We start from the raw sequence: 22013 nt of genomic DNA, 5'->3' as shown, positions 1-22013 counted from the left end.
AAGGGGGGCCTGGGAGATGGTGCTACGGCTTGAGGACTGGAGGGATTCGGTCCGTTTCACGAACCGATGTGAGCCGAGCTGCGCTGAGCTGCAGAGAAGTGCAGTCTCCCCTCTGTGCTGAGATCCAGCCGAGGCCCCAGGCCAAGAATAGGTGTGGAGCATCATCAGGGACACGGCCTGTCTCCGGTGCCTGTTCCCACAAACCCAGGAGCCTAGGGCTGCGGGTTTGAGCTGAAGTGTGGCGCTTCTCTTTAGGCACCATTCCGTGAGGTGACGGACAAAGCAAGAGACGGTGTCTTCTGGAGAAACTGAGCCTGTCACCAGGCAAACCCATCTGCCCAGTTTTGAGAACCAAGTGAGAGTGGCACTGTTGATGAGATGGGGAGGCAAAGCCCAGGGGTGCAGGGCCGGTCCCCACAACCCCGATAGACTTAGGTCTCAAGCTCACATGTGGTGTTCAGCAAGTTGAGTCCTTTGAAGGTAAAGAGTTAGGGGAGTGTGGACCTGGAGGGAATGTGGCTCTACACCAAGGAGAAAGAGTCTTGTCCTCAGCTGTTGGCCAAGACTCCTCCGTGACTCATGCCAGTTCCGTGAATCTGGGAGGAAGGAGGTGAGGGAGATGGGGTTTCCTGGCCTCTGTACACTTGTCTTTCTTTCTATGAAGCACCCCCCTAGGCTCGAAGGGAGGGACACTTCTCATAAGCGGTCATCATTATCCTTTTCATGCGGGGCACGTACAATAGTATTTTGCAGGGATTTTCGAGAGTGGAGGCATCTTTGCCTACAGCTGTATTATCAAAGTGAATGTCTAAATGGGTTATCCGGGGCTGATTTGCAAATATATTAAGGCCCCGGCAACTTATAGAAGTTATAAAATTTATGAAAAGAGCCATAGCACCCTTTCTTTCCTTTTAGAAAACCTCCTATAACCCCTTAAAAGCCATAACTGATTCAAATTACTGAATGCTGTAAAAAAGTGAATCCACCCACCACAAAACGAAACCTCACATTTACGGTTCTGCTAAATCATTTTCTTGTCTTCTCTCTCTCTCTCTCTCTCTCTCTCTCTCTCTCTCTTTCTCTTTATAGACAAAACTCTGACTACTGTAGAAAAAAAAGTCATGATTCATGATCAAAAGCGGAATAGCGGAGATGAAATAAACCAGGCAAGACAGAGGTGGAAACAATGCAATCCTTTGCTGAGACTGCGGAATGGAGCGTGGCTTTGTCCTTTCCTGGGATGGCTGACACGTGACAAGCAGGGTGATCTGTTGTACAAAGCATATTAGGAGGGAGATGGTGACCTCTCCTCTTTTTCTGTGGATCAGTGCTCTTGTGTGCCAATGAAAATAGTGCTCAGTTCAAGACAGCCAGATCGGCTCAGCACTAAAGCATACAAACAGAGTTGAGTCTCAGAAAGGAAACAGTTTCTGGTGCTGTGCGTGTGTCCAAGTCCATACAAACAGAAGAAAGTTCCAATGCTCACTTCCCATGCTTCCGAGTCTAGGCATTGTGGTGAATATTCAGGAATCACTCACGAGACAGAATGTATTTTGTGGTAGGACAGAAGGGTGTATTTCCAAGCAAACTGTGGTAAGCGTAGTGTTGAATATGTTGCATGTCTGTGTTAGGAAACAGAATCCCGTCATCAGCTAATATAAACGATTTCCCAGAGCAGTGTCTGGTTTAAAGCTTCTGTCAAATAGTTTTCGCTTTTTTTGCAGGGTTCCTGTCACTTCCGCACCAATGTACTTTTCTTTGTTAACTCATTGATTGTCACGGTTTAACTCAGGAACAGATCTCAGGATGGAGAGAATCCTAAAACCTGAATAAAGCTTTTTCTTGCGCTCACACTTCTTCTGAAGGGTCCGGAGAGATGAAGGGGATTCCTTCTGAGAAGAAGGGTGTGTACCTGGACGAAGAGGAAGTGCTACCTAACTGTACCGTATACAAGCACGGTTATTGGCACAGAACTTTTGGCCCTCGGGTTCTCACCGATGCAGTGGGCTCCCGGGCTGGTCCACAACTGTGTTCTTCTGGGGAGGAAGTGTGGGAATAATGGGGTTTCCATGAAAGGTTCTGATGCTTTCAGAGACAGAGCATCAGTACGTTAATTCTTCTTGGGCAGCGCTGTATTAAAGTGAATGGTGCGAGTTGGACGTCGCTGGGGCCGCTGCTGGGAAACACTCCGAATACCATTCCGTTCCTTCAGGAGGATTTGTTTTTTGTGTTCTCTGTATCCTAAAACAAATGTGTGCCTGGCCAATTCTGTTCTTCTTTCCTCTCTCTCCCCAAAGTGGTAGATGTTAAGGGCAGGTCAGGAAACAGAAGAGGCCCCTTTGTGGATGGTATTTTTTTTTTTTTTAACGGTACTATGTAATAAGTAATGAGACAGGAAGGTGGCGGATCAGAAGGGTACCTCCGAGGGGAAAGAGCGAACACAAACCTTCATTTGATAAAAGAGAACTGACAGAGAAAATTATTTTCCTACAAGAAATGTGGCTGTTCTCTCACTGGAAAATGTGGAATTATGGATTTGGATTATGGGCAACGCGGGTAACGTGGATAACGTGGATTATGGATTTCTTCCGCTCTCACTGACGTTGCATCTCACCAGGCACAAAGAAGGGTCTGGAAGGGGAGGTGGGCTTCAGACAAAGCTTGTACAAATTCCTGAACCGCAGATTTGCTAAAGTGACTGTATATACTTACATTCATAATTTAAATTATTAATTCTGGTCAGATAAATGTTGTTAAATTTGAAAATGTTTTATTACATTACATCAAATAAAGTTTATTTGTAGCTGTAATAAAGGAACTTAAGTAATGATTTTTAATTGAAGGTCTGCTGTCATAAATGTTGCCGTCTGTAGACTCGCAAAAGGGCAGGCTTTGTAGGTTTTGCTGAAATCCTAACAGGTAGTTAAGACAGTCTGTAATTCACTGCATGTCACTTGTCACTTTTTTTTTTTTTTTTTTTTATGAATGACTGTTGGGTCCTTGATTTGATTAATGGGCATTTATTGGGCTCCTACGACATTCAGCATGGTGGACATAGAGGGATCAAAGATGAATAGTGCAAGTCCTTACTTTTAAGGAGTGTGCCATCAGGTTGAAGGTAGATGTTCCTCAGATGGTCACTATATCATTTAGGGAGGGCCACGGCAGTCTGGAAGGAATGACCGGTTTCCTTCCTGTAGCACAAGACAAGGCATTATGGTTAACTGGATTGATTCAGGTTCTCAAATGGGTTTAATTTTTGAAATTCTGACATTCACATTGGCTCTTTATCATGCCTGACTTGAATGCCTGGTGATTGAACTCTCTGGCCACATGTGCTTTTACACGCATGGCGGCCAATTGAAAGGGAAATGGAGAAACCGAGAGAGAATGACAGAAATATCAAACAATTTATACTATTCCACACAGGATAACGTTTGTGCCAAAGGCACAGCTTTTGTTTTAACCAAGAATTGGGAGAATCACTGAGATAAGCACTGTACCCATATTTTATGACTGTTCAGCGAGAATGACTGTTAGGACTTATCTCTCGACTCACTCAAGAGTGTCAGCTGTCACCCTGCAAGGCTGGGGATTGCAAAATGGTGCTCCAGAAGGAGAGTGCTCGTAAGCTGTAACTGAATGTCTCTTACCCCGTGTTTAGTTTTGTTATGTAAATATTAAACAGGGGTACTCATAGAGTTCCTAGGTTTTCTGGAAACCGTTTCATAATTCTTAAAGCCTTTACCACAGTTTCATGTGCTTGAGATGCGTGTATATGTTTTCGATGATCGTATTTTCATGGAGTTTTATTAGATTCATTGATTACAGGCATGATAACCATATGAATAGAAAGTTCAGGCCATTTTATAGATAGTTTATGCTAATGTAATGATTGTGTGAATTGCCATCTGGCGGTGGTAGGAATTTTCCTTGCGGCATTTTGACTGTCAACTGAGTCCTCGACTTAATGGATAGAAATGTTTACAAATCCTGCATTATTTATTTATACTTATTTATGTTTTAAGTTTATTTTTTTATTTTGAGAGAGAGACAGAGAGAGCGCGTGAACAGGGGAGGGACAGAGAGAGAAGAACAGAGAGAGAGACTCCCCAGCAGGCTCCTTACTGTCAGCACAGAGCCCGACCTGGAGCGCGAACTCACGAGCTGTGAGATCATGACCTGAGCCAAAGCCAAGAGTGGAATGCCTAACCGAAACAGCCACCCAGGCACCCCATAAATCCTGCATTTTTTAAACAGTCTAGGCTTCCCATCCCAGGACCTTCACACACGCTTTCCCCCTCTATTCAGAATACTTCTCCTGTTTTCAAAGATTTATTTAATGTATGTCTCCATGATGGTTTAGTAATTCTTCAAGGGCAGGGACCGTGTCTGTTTTCCTCACCAATATGCCCAGCACTTAGCATTGTGCTTGCAACATATATAGGAGGCATGTAATAAATGTTCTTAATAGGAAGGAAAGAAGGACAGAAAGGAGGGAGAGAAAGGACAGGGAGAGTGGAAGGCCAGAGTTTCCTTGGCATCCTTTTTAATTTTCGGAGGAGACAGTCAAGGAAAGTTGGTGCGATCAAGTGACACGCTCCGTGAGTGGGACAGAAGGGGCTGGAAGTAAGGTCTCCCGTGTGCAGCGTAGGGCAGGCGCTCCACTGCATGGTGCTCCTCCTTTTACATGAACTTCTCGTGTCAAGAGAGCAACCTTTTCTTAATTTTCTGCACGAGTAGAGCAGAGCCACGTATGTGTTATGGCCCATATGTTGAAACTTGTTTATGTACAGCTCGCCAGATGGTCCCTACCAGCACACAAAGAAGACATTGCACAACTTTCAGGGGGTCAGCGTGCTGAGGAAGCACTGGACGAAATACATGTTGTGAGGTCATCCCTTACTTAATCCAAGCAGTATAGATCCAAAAAGGAAAACCTGGTCAGACATTCAGTGTGAAGCAGGGAGACCTGGAGAACCAATTCCGGGGATCCAATTCTCAGAGACAGAAGTTGACGTAACTGGATCTCTCTTTAAACTTACTTTGTCCACATTTTCTCTGGAGCAGAAAAGAATTTCTTAAAATACTTTGCTTTTTAAGCCCCTGCTGGCTAAATAAATTTTTTTTTTTAAATTGCTTATGCAGTACAAGCGGCAGGGAATAAAATGTAATATTTTTTATTGTAATTTTTTACAATAAAAAATGTAAAAGGAAAATTCACGGAGCTAATCTGAAGCAGGAAGTGAGAGGTTGACGGCCATCAGAATAGGACTTGCAGACAATTGTATTGGGGATTTGGCATTAAAAAAAATGCTGAGTTGAGGGAATGGAGAGATATTGTAACCGTGGCTCTCTGAACACACCTGAAATCTTAGATTCTATTCAAACTATAAAATTTATGCTCAGAGATTATAGAACCAAAAAAAAAAAGTAATGGGCAAGAAATATAAAGACTATAAAGAAATGAAAGCCTGATCCATGGTTTTACCACTAAGAAATTCATTCATTCTTCCATTCACTCCCTTATTCCAATACATATTTATTTAGTTATTTTTATTTTTTTAATATTTATTCATTTTTGGGGACAGAGAGAGACACAGAATCTGAAGCAGGCTCCTGGCCCTGAGCTGGCAGCACAGAACCCGACACAGGTCCCAAACCCACGAACCACGAGATCATGACCTAAGTTGAAGTCGGACACTTAACTGACTGAGCCACTCAGGCGCCCCCATACATACTTATTAATATGTCAGAGACCGAACCCTAGGACCTACTGGTGAGACAAAGATGATCTCCATTCTTGTGAAGCTAAAAATCTAGCAAGGAAGCCTCATGTGACACAAATGATTAAAATCCGGTGCGAGACATATGATGATGAGGCAAATACAAGGAGATCCAGAAAGAAATGCATACTTCAATATATGGATACGAACATTTAAATCTCAGTGGAGGAGAGAAGTGAGAATCCTAAGTAGCAGATGGTAAAAATATCTAGATTTTTATCTTTGATGTGTATTACGTAATATTTTTGGTGCCAAATTACCTTTGTTAATTACATTTTGATTGCGCTATTATTAAAATGCTCTTTATTCCTTAAACCCACACAGTCTCACAGTGGGAGAGATGGTGTAGAGGAGCGACCGGACAGCAGGAAGTCCACTTGGAACATAAAAGTTTGTCACCTGTAGGAAAATGAGATATAACTGTATCCACAGAGAACTGCAGAGCTAGAGGAAGCTCATGGGTGACCTAGGACAACCCCCTACTGTTTAGCAGGTGAGAACATGCTGGAGTAGAGCTGTGTTTTGTCTCAATTTGTTTATTTATTTATTTTTTAACGTTTATTTATTTTTGGGACAGAGAGAGACAGAGCATGAACGGGGGAGGGGCAGAGAGAGAGGGAGACACAGAATCGGAAACAGGCTCCAGGCTCTGAGCCATCAGCCCAGAGCCCGACGCGGGGCTCGAACTCACGGACCACGAGATCGTGACCTGGCTGAAGTCGGACGCTTAACCGACTGCGCCACCCAGGCGCCCCTGTCTCAATTTGTTTAAAGGAACGTGGTGGACTGCAGTGCTTTGCAAGCTATCTTTCGGGAAGCATTATTTAAAAAAATGTGTTGCACAGCTGTGCGTTTGCAAACTACAATAAAAATGAATTACAAGAAAAGTGAGAAGAAAATATAAAATATAAGTTCAGTTTTTTTCATATTAGGATCAGTAGACCTAAAAGTGCAGCTCAGGAAATACGGTCAGAACAAACATAACATGGAGAACAAGAAAAAAAAGTCAACACTGGCCGTCATCCCCTGAAAGCGTTCGGTTAGGGACAGCCGGACGGTTCCCGGACTGAGAAATGACGAGCATAATCATGACGTGTGCAGGACACTGTGTGCAAGGCCTGTCCACAGCATGTGGTGGTGAGCGTGGTGCAGGGAGGCTGTAGGGGGTGTGGGTGGGGGGACTACACGGAGCAGCTTCCTTCTAAGAACTACGCTTGGGGTAGGACTAATGCTTGCATGACCTCCGCTCGCGAATCAGAGCCTTCCAGTAACTCAACTCAAATAACTCAACTTTTCCCCTGTGTTTCTCCTCTTTCATTATCTACAATTAAATTGAATCCAGAATGCTGACCTGAAGGCGCTGAAAGGTATTTAATTTTTAGAATGATTACATTAATCAAATGGTTCTTTTTTGAAAAAAAATTTTTTAATGTTTATTCATTTTTGAGAGACAGAGCACAAGCAGGGGTGGGGCAGAGAGAGAGGGAGACACAGGATCGAAGCAGGCTCCATCCAGGCTCTGAGCTGTCAGCACAGAGCCCAAGGTGGGGTTCCAACCCACAACCTGTGAGATCATGACCTGAGCTGAAGTCGAACACTCAACCAAATGAGCCACCCAGGTGCCCCTCAGATTGTTCTTGAATAGGGCAAAGAAAGAGACTAAATTTTGACAGGGTCAATAATAGTTTAAAGGCAAAAGATTGTAGTATAGGAAAGGCTAAGGGTAATATCAAGTGACTACTCTGCCTTCTGCCTTACACTCAATATGTTCTAAACTTCACTCTGAGTAAGAATTATCTAGGGAGCTTGTTTTTTTGGTTAGGTTAAGGTAAGCTCTAGGCCCATCATGGGGCTGGAAGTCACAAGCCAGAATCAAGCATCGCATACTTTACTGATGGAGCCAGCCGGCCGCCCCTAAGGAGCTTGTTAAACATGAAAACTCCTGGGCCCCATTTTCAGAAATTCTGATTCATTATGTTGTGGGGTGTAGCACAGGGTGAAGAATGTCTTTAGCCAACCTACCAGGTGATTCTGCTCCAGCTGAGCTGGGTGCCAGGAGTTGAGAGTTACTCTTCCCAAACATGTTGACAAACTGAATCATGTAGCTGATACTGTGTGCAGTTAGTGTGGAAAAGCACAACTAATATGAAATAATAACATCTAAATCATTTGTATATAGTTATGGCATTTGTTAGAGAAATACACAAAGTGCTCACAGGTTCTCTTACATACCCTTAAATATTCAGTACCTGCTGTTGGCACCAAAAAATCCAGCAATTTGTGGAAGAACATAACCCACAGATCACCTTAGGTTGTTTTCAACTTTATTTAAAGACACATGGAGTTTGGTTTTAAGTGCAGTCCTGGTTAATTCCTACATTACTGAGTAACTCCTGGCATTAACTAATTCATATTGGTGCTAGCACAAGGTCAGCTGAGAATCAATGCATCACCTTTCTGTCCCCATCATAGGTATTGAATATTAGCCAATGAGAATGAGATGTTGACTTTGGCCAAGGTTCATGCTTTTACGTGTGTGTGTGTGTGTGTGTGTGTGTGTGTGTGTGTGTGTATTATGGCAGTGATTAAAACAGCTCACATAGGTTGAATGTTTATCACTCGTTAGTCATTCTGTTAGTAAAACAACCCTAAAAGGGGGGGGGGTGTTACCTCCATTTTATGAGGGACCTGACATTTATAGAACTCAAGGACATTAACTTGTAAGTAGCAGAACAGCCCTCCAGCTGATTTGTACTTTCTCTTACATCCTCCGTTCCATTCCACAAAATGCATCTCAGTGGTACCGACTGGTTTTGTGGGCCTGGAAATATGCCTCTGAACTCTGAGAGGACTCTTGGATCACTGAATTCCTCAAAATGCTTGTTCAAGGTTAAAGCCCAGATAATGTGAAGGGGGCAAAGGTTGTGATTCCTAGTCCCTAATCCTACTCTTGGATTCCTCCAGATCTGCGCACTTAGCACCTCAGTGTTTTCTCTTGGTTTGCATTTCTATTGCAGCCTGCCTGTAATGGTTAATTTTATGTGTTAATTTGACTGGATCACAGTGTGCCCAGAGATTAGGCTCCACATTATTTCTAGGTGAATTTGTGAGGGTGTTTCTGGATGAAATTAGCATTTGAATCCATAGACTAAGTAAAGCAGATCCTCTCCCCAGTGTGGGTGGAATCTATCCAATCCCTTGAGGGTCTGAATAGAACAAAAATTGGAGAGTGGGAGAATTAACTCTGCCTGACTGGCTGAGCTGGAACATTGGTTTTCTCCTGCCCTTGGCCTGGGACCACCAACCTTCTGGTTCCTAGACCTTTGGACTTGGACTGAACTATACCACCAGCTTGCAGGGTCTCCAGCTGGCAGACAGCACATTGTGGGACTTCTCAGCCTCCATAATCACACGAGCAATTCTTTAATGAATCTCTCTGTATATAAAACTTCCTATATAGATTTCAAGGATATATATATATATATATATATATATATATATATATATATATATAAAACTCTATCAATAGAATATTGGTGTACACACACACACACACACACACACACACATACACACACTGCCCTCATTGCTATTGTGTTATAATGTGTGCTTTTTAAGATTCTCCTCATTAAAACTTGTATCTTCTGTGTCCCACTCTCTTATCTTCTGCTGTCTCTAAACTGGCAGCCAATTAATCACATACACTAATCCATTATTCAGGAGCAATATCCCCTTCCTACAGGGCACATAGTTACACTGAGACCAGCAATCCCTTAAATCGAGGTCTGAACCTGAGAAAGTGTTGATAGGAATTTCAGACAGTGTGACAAGTTGGTGGTGGCCAGAGCGTTTCAAATCATACTCGTGTGTTTCCCTCATCTTCTAGGATTCTGTGAATCCTGCAGCCGTTTAGTTACTTGCAGACTCCCAGGGGCCTGTGCAGCTGAAAGCGTGCTGTTATCCAGACCCATCTGTGTGACTTGGGCCGGATCTTTCTCCTGCTCACGATGGAGCCAACAACTAGCTTTTGAAAGCAAAAACGAGTGAGGGTGAGTCAGTAACAAGTGAGATTTGTCAGGGAGGTTTGGCCAGTTGCCGGCATCCTAGCTAGTCTCTGTGGAGACGTGCTTCTGTGAGACAGTTTCGGCTGCCCTTCCGGCGTAAGAGAGCAATCCCGGTGAAGAATGTTGACTGTCATCTCCATTATTCCATCAACTTCCTCATCAACGGCTTGGGATGAAATGTTAGAATAGATTTTGGAAGTGGAGGTAAAATGAAGACCTGAAACTATTCTGGATGCATGAATCAAAGACTACTCTTTATACTGCTTATGCTCCTGGCTCTTAGAAATTTAATTGCAGCAAGCTTTTAAATATTGGCTTTTAACTTATCTACAAAAAAAATGAATAAATAAAAAATAAAAGATTTAGTTAATTAAATCAGTTGAGGGAAGATGGGGCCCAATTCCCATTCATCCATTTGGATCATGCAGAGCATAGATTTTATGGATGAAAACCATCCCTAAATATTATACCATAAATTGTAGTGGGGCACGGAAGTTTACGGCCATACTTGTGTAATATGGACTGAGATAGAATGTCTCCACTTCTATCTCATCACACAAAAATAAAAAGAACACTCATTTATGTAATTTATCTACTGTTGGTAAGGACAGTTGAGATAAAAACCCATGTTTTCATGAAAAAAAACTCATAACCAGAGTTTTAGAATGATCTTATTAGGCAAGTTTGAGCTTCTGAAAGAATAAAACAGAACTTTTAAATTTGATATTTCAAAAAAGCAAGAAAAAGAATGAAGTATCATAAATAACCATCTATTATATTGTCGTTTTGTCATATTTCAAGTCCTTTTTAATAAAAGAAGATTTAATATACACTTAAGAACCCTTTTGTATCCTTTATAATGGTGCGTGACCTTGGGCAAATCCCCTAATCTCTGTGTTTCTGTACATCAGTCACTTCATCTGTAAAATGAGGATAACACTATCCAGCACCTCATGGGATTGTTGACAGTGTATACAATGAATACCAGTGTAAAGAATGAAGAACAGAGCCTGACCCACTGATGCCCAAATGGCGTCCACTGTGATAGCTCTTATGCAATCCTACCTGTGGGTAAGACGCTTGAATTCCTAGAAAGGTACTTGTGTTAAGAGTAAGGTTTTGACAGTGAAGTTGACTGTATAGAGTTCTGGTATATATGGGCTGTGGAATGCTCCAAAGAATAAGATTGTAGTGAGGATATTTAGTATGATAATATTGGCATATTCTGCTAGGAAAAATAGGGTGAGGGGACCTGCTGTGTATTCAACGTTGAATCCAGAAACGAGTTCTGATTCTCCTTCTGTTAGGTCAAAGGGAGCTTGATTGGTTTCTGCTAATGTTGAAATGAACCATATTATGGCTGAGGGCCATGTGGGGAAAACTATTCATATGTGTTCTTGGATGGTAATTGATGTGGCTAGTGTGAAGGATCCATTTATTAGTAGTTCTGATCGGAGGGATGATGGCTAGTGCGACTTCGTATGGGATTGTCCTCAATCCCATTCTTCTGCCAGAAGCAGGCATTTTCCTTGACGTTATGGTACCTCCTTCTAATCAGTGCTTGTCTGCTTTTAATACATGACAGTTGTATTTTTTTTAGTTTCCCTAACTATGTAAATTTTACATGTATTGTCATAGTGTGTGTACCATCCTTCTGTGGCCTGCTTTTTTCTCAGTGCTAGGTTTTTGACATCTTTTCATATTGAGAGTTATAGGTCAAGTTTTTCCATTTTAATTGGACTATAATACTTGGTTAGCTGAATATACAGTGACTCATTCCTCCGTTTTTGCTCTTATGGACATTTAGCTTTCATCTAGATTTTTGTAACTATAAAAAAATGCTGTTGTGAGCATTTATGGATGTGTCACCCTACACATGTTAGGGAGCATTTGTAATATATGGGGTTTCCCAGCCCTTTTCACTTGGGTCACTCTGCCAGATGTCACTGTGCCTCTAATCCAAGGCTGCCCCGAGAGCTGAAGAGGTCAGCATCTTGTGTCATGACCACTGCCCACTGACCTGTTTAGTGCAGACCTGTTGGAAAACTCTGCCCAGAATACTGGTCTTCAAATTAGGGTATATGCACTGCACCAATTTCCATCCCCACTCCACTGCCTACACACACATAGACGCGCGCACATGCACGTGTGTGCGTATGTATATTTACGCACACACACACGTTTTCCCAATATGGATGTTGCTAAAGTAGTTGATTTCCACATCCTAAACTTGACCTGCCTGAGGGCCACATGCAGTTTCCACCTCATCATTCACTATCTTTTTCTCCCATTTTCTAAAAGAAAGGTCTCTTACCCACCTAAGATCCTAATATAATGTCTCAAAGGGACAATTCAAAATATTGGGATCCACATGGTCTTCTTTAATTGAGGGCCTATAAATCTGCTATAGGGCCTCCTGACTTTCCTTGCACATAATCTGTTAAAGGCAAAAACTTGGGTAGAGTTTAAAACTCAGATAAAATACAGGATGTCTAGTTAAATTTTAATTTCAGGTAAACCACAGGTAGTTTTGTATTACTTTAGTATAAATATATCCTGATCTAGTATGTCTCAATATGAGCTGTGGGAACATTTATATTGAAAAATTGTTGTTTTCTGAAATTCAAATTTAACTGGGCATCCTATGTGTGTATGCATGAGAGAGAGAGAGGCAGATAGAAAGTTTGCTAAATTTGGCAACCCTAGTGGAGTTAGAGCTGGTGCTTTCATCCATGGGATGATCTGGATTCAGATATAATGTCAAGCGGGTGTCAGGACATTTTTTGTTTAATGATTTCTCCTGTTCTTTCTCCTGATTGTCAAAGAACACATCGCTCCTGAAGAGGAGTTGTGTGAGCAAAACAGGTAAGAAATGAGAGAATTTTGTGTCTTCTTTCACTGGGACACTGAACTCATGGCAACTCCTTGGTCTTTATCCATCTGTGTTAAACTAAGAATATTCAGGAGTTGTAAAAAGAATGCTGGGAAAACACCAGTCCATGAGAAGCGCGGCCTGTAGTTCTCATTCTTTTTTTAAAAATGTTTGTTTATTTATTTATTTAGAGAGGGAGAGAGAGAGAATCCCAAGCGGGCTCTGTGCTGTTAGCACAGAGCCCGATGTGGGGCTCAATCTCATGAACTGTGAGATCATGACCTGAGTCGAAATCAAGAGTCAGATGCTAAACCGACTCAGCAATCCAGGCGCCCTTCCATTTCTCATTCTTAAAAGGGAGAAAGTTTAGAGACTGATTACTCACAGGGCTTGGTCTTGACTCACCTGCATTGTTTGCAAGATTTAAGGAAGGAGGAGGTAAATGTGTGTATCTCCTAGAGGTCGACATTACACCTTTGAGTAAAAGAAACTCACATTCCAAGTAAGTTAGTGTTTTATATTTTCTCAAACACTTCATCAGATTTGTAGAAGAAATATTTGCATTACCTTTGCAAAAAGATTATCGGACATTATAAATCCATATACACTCTTCCTTTGGACTTAAATTTCCTGCTCAGTGTTGCCCATCAACCAATTCTCAGCTCATTTGTTCATTTTGGCCATGTACTTATTATATTTATATAACTTAGGTATATTTAGTAGAATTTATTGTAAGAAAATCCACTTAATCATGAATATACTGTTGGTAAATTCATACTGCTGGTGGCTTCATTCCTTTTATTTTGTTGTTAATTTCACAAGCCCTGTTTTCATTTTAGCAATAAGCAATATTCATATCTGGATACATGAACCAGATGAAAAAAAACCTCTCCCTTCATTTCATTAAAAGCATTTCCAATCAAAACTTACATTTTTACAGTTAATACTTATCAGTATGTGCAATACATTTTGGTTTTGGCCAATAGTAATTTAGTAGTTCATTTAATAGTGATGAGATTTAATAAGAATTAGTAATGTAAATTACCACCTAAAATAGTTATTTAGTGATAATTTTTTTTTAACGTTTATTTATTTTTGAGACAGAGAGAGACAGAGCATGAATGGGGGAGGGGCAGAGAGAGAGGGAGACACAGAATCGGAAGCAGGCTCCAGGCTCTGAGCCATCAGCCCAGAGCCTGACGCGGGGCTCGAACTCACGGACTGTGAGATCATGACCTGAGCTGAAGTCGGAGGCTTAACCGACTGAGCCACCCAGGCACCCCTAGTGATAATTTTTTAAATAAAAAAAAAATGTTTAGACTTCAGAGTCTTAAATACACTTTTTTTTTTTTTTTGCAATTTATCATTATATACACATTTGCGTAACAGGTGATAGGTTGATCAAAAAAAGATGTTCAAACATAATAACATGTTACGTTAAAATAAACTTTAGTGTAATGTGGAATGGAAATACAAGTTAAAAAAAAAAGATAAAATTTCCAAATGTTAAACAAGAGCGGTTTGTGTAGGGTTTTTTTTTTTTTTAATGTTTATTTATTTTTGAGAGATAGAGAGACAGAGTGCAAGCTTGGGAGGGGAAGAGAGAGAGAAGACACAGATCCGAAGCAGGCTCCAGGTTGATGTGGGGCCTCGAACCCACAAGCTGTAAGATCATCACTTGAGCCAGGCACTTAAACGACTGAGCCACCCAGGCGGCCCTATGTAGTTTTAAAAATAGTATTTGTTATCTGACACCACTTTTGAATAGATTTAAAAGAATGACATCACTGCTTTATTTTTTTTTAATGTCAGTATTTATAACAGTTGCCAAATTATATCTTCTGCAACTATTTACATTTATGATTTGAAAATTTACATGTCTAAAATTTGCAAGTGGCTGCACAGTTTTTCACAATTATCTTATGGAGTACACGCTTAAAAAAAACGCAGGAATGCGATAGCCCTACCGTGTGCCTGACTGCTGCATAGGAGGCAGGTATATCCTTGACTAGATTTTGCCAAATTCTGAGTCGTTGCCCCATTTTACACTCCCCCTAATGGTATCTGAGAATTCTCCTACTTTTACATTTTCTCAAACACTTAACATTGTCAACTTTTAAGGGTTTGCCCGACTGAAGGGTGTAAAATGCTGTCACTTTGTACTTTTAGGTTTACACTGTCTCGATTATTGGTGGGATTGAACTTCTTTTTCATGCACGGTTTGACCAGCTGTCGTTTCCTCTTCTGCGGGTTGTCTCCCTCATATCTTAGCCTGTTTGCCGGTTGTTAAGGTACGTATTTGTGATGCAGGGAACTCGTTTTTACATGTTGACTTTTGCAGCTTGTTTTGGGGAAAGCACTTTATGCTTCTGTACCCCTACTAGTTACAATATGAAATGTGTGCATCAGATATTTCATATGTGGAGGACTGGAATTCCTGGGAATATTTGTCCACGGTTGCTGTTGCAGGTAGGTGGGGTTTGTTAGATTTGAATGATGTTAGGCTCGGTGGGGGGGTGCAAATAATATACAGATTAGCCTATTTTCCTATTTGCCGTAACCATGTTGATTAATCCATTAACAAATGAAAGCAGAAAACCCTCAGAATGGGGTTATTTTTCAGATAATTCTCATTTTAAATACATCTTATTTGTAACTTTGGAATATTAAAGAATTATCTGGAGAAGTGTGTGTTTGAGGGAGGTGGGCACCTTTGACAAAACGCAACATCCCGGCCAGTCTGTAGGAGACATGACAGATACTCAGGTGAAAGAGAGTTAAGTAACAACTACTATAGTCCTGGAAACAGAGATCTTTGCATGTTGAGCAGTTGTTATAATCTGGAGAAAAGGATGGGAGGTAGAGAGAGGAGAGAATTGCAAGGGATTTTCCAGTATAAACAGTACAGGGAGTGCAAAGCTCTAACTCTCCTTGAGATCCTTTTTAATCACTTTTATTTTTGGTAATATAATCTCCTTTTTTCCCCTTCTTGACACATTTCAATAATTAGAATTATTGGAAAAAATAGGATTTATTTTTATTGAAATTCACTTGGCGGTCATCTTTGAAATAATATTTTTGTTCCAAAAAGGTTTTACTGAATTTTTATAAAGTGACTTTCCACAACCAACTAGAGTCTGCACACTCCTTTTTGGTAACTTTCAGAAGAATCCGTAACTGATCAGACAAAAGCACAAACGTGTCCCTTAACCATTCCTACTTGAAAAGAATATGCCTGGTTTTCAGTGCAATGTACCTGTGGTGTATCTGGCAGAATTGAAGATGCTAAAATTGTTAAGCAGATTCCAAGATGATTTGGGAAGTTTGGCTTGCTTCCCATCACTGGCATGCTGGGATGTGCTAAGATTCCCACCACTAGCATTCAGGGAAGTGCTAAGATTGGACTCCTACATAAAAGTGTTCAAGAAATAGGTTCACCTAATTGGGTTCAAAACTATATGAAGCCCAGGTGTCCCCAGTCTTCAGGGATCTGTCCTTTCCTTTCACACCCTGAGTCACATGTGGCAGCAGGGAGTCCTGTCCTCATTATCTTTCCCTCCCTAGGTATCTGAGAAATCTTCAAGTGGCTGCATAGTTACTTTATGGAGTACATGTGCAAAAAACTGTAGGTGGCCAATAGGTCTTCAGTGTGCCCAAAGTAAGAAATCACCCGTGCCCCTCCTTACCCCATGTAGACCGCTCCTCATCACTTCCATCAACTGTCCACCCTTCTTAGGTCACTTCTTGCTGTTTGGTAACCATTTTCTCCTTCTCACTGCTCTTCTATTTCCGCTACACGACACAGGTAGGTTTGGGCCTTGCTTATTTCAGAGATAAGATCAGGCTGTTACAAGGAGCAAACATTGAATGTATGTCTATAGCACAAGAGAATTACGACATAGAAAATATGACAGTGGATCACTGCCCCCACAGTCCAGCGCCCGTGCCCGTCTACAACATGGAATATTCCTGATGTCATATTTTAGCTCCCAGCTCCACCAGCCCCTCCCCACGGTGGGAAGGCCTTGGACAGGCTAGACTTCGTTCATCTTGCCGACATGTAAAGTAAAGGAAAATCAGTCAGTTCTAAAGCTGTGCTTCATTACATAATCTGTTCTAATATGCCATTAGTTGTAAGATGTAGCATTATTCTGGGGCGTCTGGGTGACTTAGTCGGTTAAGCGTCCAACTCTTGATTTTGGCTCTGGTCATATCCCAGGGTCTTGGGATCAAGCCCCATGTCAGGCTCCCTGCTGAGCATGAAGACTACTTGGGATTCTGTCTCTCTCCCTCCCTCTATCCACCCCCCTCCCACTCTCTCTTTCTCTCAAAAATATAAATAAATAAATAAATAAATAAATAAATAAATAAATAAATAAAAACTTTATGCTTCAATGCTAAATAATAGTGTAATTCTTTGAAAACGTTTTGTAGCAGATATTTTTTTTCCCAGGGGCCACGATAATAGTTCTTGTCCCACATGTTGCTTCTAGAACCTTAACTACTTCCACATCAAGAGGGAAAGCCTAATTTCTTCCTGCTTGTATCTAAGCTAGTTTGTGACTTGCGTGTAACCAATAGAAAGCATCAGTTCTGCATGACTTCTGAAGCTAGGTCTGAGAAGGTGATACGGATGCCACTTGGCTGGCTGGAATATTTGCTCTGGAGCCCAGAGCCTCCGTGTTAACAGCCTCCGTGGTCTGTGGCTGCCGTGCTGTGAGGAAGCCCAAACCCCCCGCCTCCAGAGGGACCACGTGGAAAATCCCGGAGACTACATGAAGACAGAAAGATGCTTTGCCAGTTGCCAGCTGATCCTGCTTCCCCAACCTCTGCTCTTTTGGTTACAGCTTCTAAAGGGCTGCAATCTCATGAGTGATTGCTTAACCAAAACCACCCAGCCAAGCCCTTCCTGAATTCATGGCCCACAGAAACTGTGAGAAATAATAAAGTGATTATTGTTGTTTTAAGCCTCCGAGTTCTGAGGTGATGAGTTAAACAACAGTATTAACCAAATCAATTTTAAATGTCAATTAAACTCAATAGAGGTTGTACTGGAAGTCATGGCAATATGAATAACCATGACCAAGTTTGCACATACACAGGCAATGACACCCATGTCATGTTGGTCCCCTGGCCAACAGCAATTGTGAAATGCCATCTATTTTAAGATGCATGGCAGTAGGAAAAAAAACGTATGCAATTTAGCATTGAAAAAAATGTGGTAAAATTGGTGCAAAGGAGGGACAAAGACAACAAAAAGAGTTAAGGAACTGGGAGGTAAGGTGACTTATTTTGAAAAAGCTTAATATCTGGTCATTAAGATAATACATGCACATTATCAAAAACATAAAAATAAAATAAAACATAAATTGCAAAAAAAAAGCCAATAAAATCACCAAAATGTCATCATCCAGAGATGAACTTCCAGATTTCTAAATGTACACAGACAACACGTATAGAAATGTGGGCATATGCATGCTTTATAAATAAGTTCATCCTACGTTGCAGCCTTTTTTTTCCCCCTCAGTTGAAAACATGTGGGTTTCATGTTTCTACCTCAGTAGATAAAACACTACCTAATTTTTTAATGATAGCAGAATATCTTATTTACTTAGCCAGTCATTTAAATGATGGACATTTTGTTTAGCTTTATCTTTTTGGTTTTGCTTTTATGATTATTAAAACATCAGGCGTATTTATGCACATATGTTTTTCCTATTGTATAACTACCTCTTTGTGGAGAATTTCTAGATACAAGATTATTGGATTGAATGGATTTCCCCAAATAGAACTGTGGTATGGACTGATAAAAATGCCTCCCAGAAAAGTTGTATCCATTCAGACTTCTAGCAACAGCTTTTGAAAATGCCTATTTTCTGTCTCCTTTGCCAAAGGAATGGAGAACATATCACCCCAAAGTGTGCTGCTTTGGTATGTTGATTATTTTGAATTAAAGGCACTTGAGAAATGGCAGATACAAGAGGGCATTCTGACCCTCCTTTTTATTTCTGAAGGCAGGAGATAAACCTCCCATGTGAAAGGTGTCCACCCTGTACCGGGAGAAAGGAGAACATTTTTATCACCAGTGACAAGGAACTGAAGCAGAAAGAAATCTGTTCGAGCAGACCTTGTTCAAATACATTTTATCTTCCTTTGGCCACTCCATATAGTTACTTTGCTACAATTGCCTCTTATTGTTCAACCTACTATAGAGGTTCTTTATCAGTTCTTTTGGTAAAGTTCAGAGGAACTTTACCAGTTCTTTTGGTCTCAATCCCTATGAGGACTCTTCTGTCATGTAAAATAATATAAATGTGTGTGTGTTTCTCCTGTTAATCTGTCTTATGTCAGTTTAATTCTCAGGCCCAGCTGAGAAACCCTAAGAGGGGTGGTAAAAAGTTGCCTCCTCTACACCAACATCTGGCTTTAGTCATTCATCTAATGCCAATATTATGGTTTTTAAAGATTTCTTAAAAAAAAATTGCAGGATACAAAATCAAGTACAAAAATCCATTGTGTTTCTATACATTAATAATGAACTGTCATGAAAGGAAATTAAGAAACCAATCCCATTTATAGTTGAATCCAAAAGAACAAAATACCTAGGAATAAATTTAACCGAGGAAGTGAGAGACCCGTATACTGAAAATTATAAGACATTAATGAAAGAAATTGAAGAAGATACAAATAAGTGGAGAGATATTCTGTGCTAATGGATTGGAAGAACTAATATTGTTAAAATTATATACTACCCAAAGTAATCTTCAGATTCAGTGCAATCCCTGTCAAAATTCCAATGGCATTTTTCACAGAGACAGAGAAAACAATACTAAAATTTGTAGAGAACCACAAAAGACCCATAATAGCAAAAGCAATCTTGAGAAACAAGAATAAAGCTGAAGGCATTGCTTTCCCAAATTTCAAACTATATCACAAAGCTATCATAACCAAAACAGCATGGTTTTGGCATAAAAATACACATAGATCAATGGAGTACGAGAGAGTGCCCAGAAATAAACCCATGTGATTAATTTATGACAAAAGAGTCAAGAATATACAGTGGGGAAAGGACAATTTCTTAAATAAATGGTGTTGGGAAAACTGGACAGCCACAAACACGAAAGGAAATGGGACAAAAATACACAAAAATTAACTCAAAATGGACTAAAGACTTGAAGGTAAGACATGAAACTATAAAACTCCTAGAAGAAAGTATAGGCGATAAGCTCCTTGACATACGTCTTGGAGATGATTTTGAATTTGACACCAAAATTAAAAGCAACAAAAGCAAAACAAAAACAAGAACAAACAAACCCAAGTAGAACTACATCAAACTAAAAAGCTTCTGCATGCAAAGGAAACCATCAACAAAATGTAAAGGCCAATTATTGAATGGGAGAAAATATTTGCAAATCATGTGTATGGTAAGGGGTTAGTATCCAAAATATATAAAGAACTCACACAACTCAATAGAAAAAATATGATTAAAAAATAAGCAGAAGATCTGAAGACATTTTTACAAAGAAGACATATAGATCACCAAAGATATGTGAAAAACGATGATCACTCATTGTCAGGGAAATGCAAATCAAAAACCACCATGAGTTATCACCTCACACCTATTAGAATGGCTATTGTCAAAAAGGTAAGAATGCATATTGGCAAGGATGTGGAGGAAAGGGAACCTTTGTGTACTATTAAGTGAGAATGTAAATTGATAACAGTTTTTGTGGAACACAGTACAGAGTTCCTTAAGAAATTAAAAATAGAACTATCATGTGATCCAGCAATCCCATTTCTAGGTATTTATCTGCAAGAAACAAAAATACTTACTCAAAAAGTTATACGCACCCCATGTTTATTGTAACATTATTTGCAATAGACAAGATACGGAAACAACCTAAACATTCACTGACAGATGAATGAATAAAGAAAATGTGGAATATATACACAACGGAATATTATTCTGCCATGAAAAGGAATGAAATCTTGCCATTTGCAACAACATGGGTGGACCTTGAGGGCATTAGGCTAAGTGAATTAGGTCAGAGAGAGAAAGACAAGTACTATATAATCTACTTATCTGCACAATATAAATACAAAAAAACAAAAAAACAAGCAAACAAATAAACAAAAAAGAAGCTCACAGATGTGGAGAACAGCTTGGTGGTTTCCAGGGTGGGGGTTTCATTGTGAGTGAAATAGGTGAAGGCAAAAGGTACAAACTTTCACTTATAAATGAATAAGTCATTGAGATGTAATGTATAGCATGGTAACTATGGTTAATAATACTGTATTGCATATTTGAAAGTTGCTAAGTGAGTAAATCTTAAAAGGTCTCATCATAAGAAAAAAGAATTCTGTAACTATGTATGGTGAAGGATGTCAATTGGACTTATTGTGGCGCTCATTTCACAGTATATACAAATATCAAATCACCAACTTGTATACCTGAAACTAATGTAATGTTGTATGTCAGTTATACCTCAATAAAAAAAATGGGAGGGGGAGCTTACCATAAAAATGTCTTTCTTGTTTTTATTTGCATTTTAGAAAATAATGAAACTGAACAGGTCTTTTTTTTTTGGCCCAGTCTAACTTATTTTTTTGGAAGTTGACTATTTTATAGTCTTTGACCATATTTCTTTTTATAATTGATTTGTAAGAGCTCTTCATACAGTGGTAGTAATTCTTTGTCCATCATGTGTGTTACTAAATAGTTTTTCCTAAGTCTCTCAAACTTCCATAATTGTGGTATTTTGTTTTTGTTTTTGCTGCCAGGAAATATTTAACTTCGATGTAAATTTTTTTCCTATAGTTTCTGGCTTTGGTGTCAAGTTAAGAAAGTCATGTTCCACCCTTATATCAGAAGTGTTTTCTCATAATTTTTTTAAATTTTTTACATTTATGAATGCTTTTTATCTAACTGGAATTTAATGTGTGAAATTTGACTTTTCCTTGAAGTGGCTGGCCAGTTGTCCCAAATTATTTAGTGAATAACAAATCTTTCCCTTGTGACTTGAAATGCCACATTTATTTTACTCTGAATTCTCATAATACTTGAGTGTTTCTGGAATTTTCTGTTCTGCTCCTTGGCAGTGTGTCTTTTCCTATATCAGGACCATCCATGTTGTTCTTGTGGCTGTTACTACTATTACTGCTGAATACAATGGGCATGCATATATCTCTTTAATTTTTTTCAATTTGAGTTTTTGTTGTGAGCTGCTATTTTAAATGTGGTAGTTTTCTCACTTGTTATGGTTGGTATGTGAAAAGAGCAATTGCATCTTT

The 22013-nt window shown here is 39.9% G+C and overlaps 1 protein-coding gene and 1 long non-coding RNA gene across 19 annotated transcripts in view; one reads left to right on the top strand and one right to left on the bottom strand.

The window, feature by feature from the left end:
- The window catches only part of HTR7 (5-hydroxytryptamine receptor 7), a 139628-nt gene that overhangs the window by 79854 nt on the left and 37761 nt on the right, over positions 1–22013 (top strand). For 10 of the 18 annotated variants that reach the window (XM_045040389.1, XM_045040397.1, XM_045040391.1 and 7 more), the window contains exons 3-7: positions 6111–6279; positions 6719–6923; positions 7129–7153; positions 9673–12715; positions 14892–15013. In XM_045040389.1, coding sequence (XP_044896324.1) covers positions 6111–6135 — 25 coding nt within the window. In that variant the 3' untranslated portion in view covers positions 6136–6279; positions 6719–6923; positions 7129–7153; positions 9673–12715; positions 14892–15013. Of the gene's footprint in view, positions 1–1089; positions 2838–6110; positions 6280–6718; positions 6924–7128; positions 7154–9672; positions 12716–14891; positions 15014–22013 lie in introns of those variants that run through there. The other 8 variants (XM_023240711.2, XM_019814076.3, XM_045040393.1 and 5 more) reach the window with 7 other exon arrangements.
- Positions 2749–16919, bottom strand: LOC111557108. Its single transcript, XR_006587150.1, has 2 exons — positions 16409–16919; positions 2749–3194 (listed from the first exon to the last, which is right to left on the bottom strand). It is a non-coding gene; the product is annotated as an uncharacterized LOC111557108 (long non-coding RNA).

Source organism: Felis catus, chromosome D2, assembly GCF_018350175.1.
Source record: "Felis catus isolate Fca126 chromosome D2, F.catus_Fca126_mat1.0, whole genome shotgun sequence".
Lineage (NCBI taxonomy): Eukaryota > Metazoa > Chordata > Mammalia > Carnivora > Felidae > Felis > Felis catus.
Note: the sequence above shows the minus strand (reverse complement) of the source record. Positions and strands in the feature narration are given on the sequence as shown.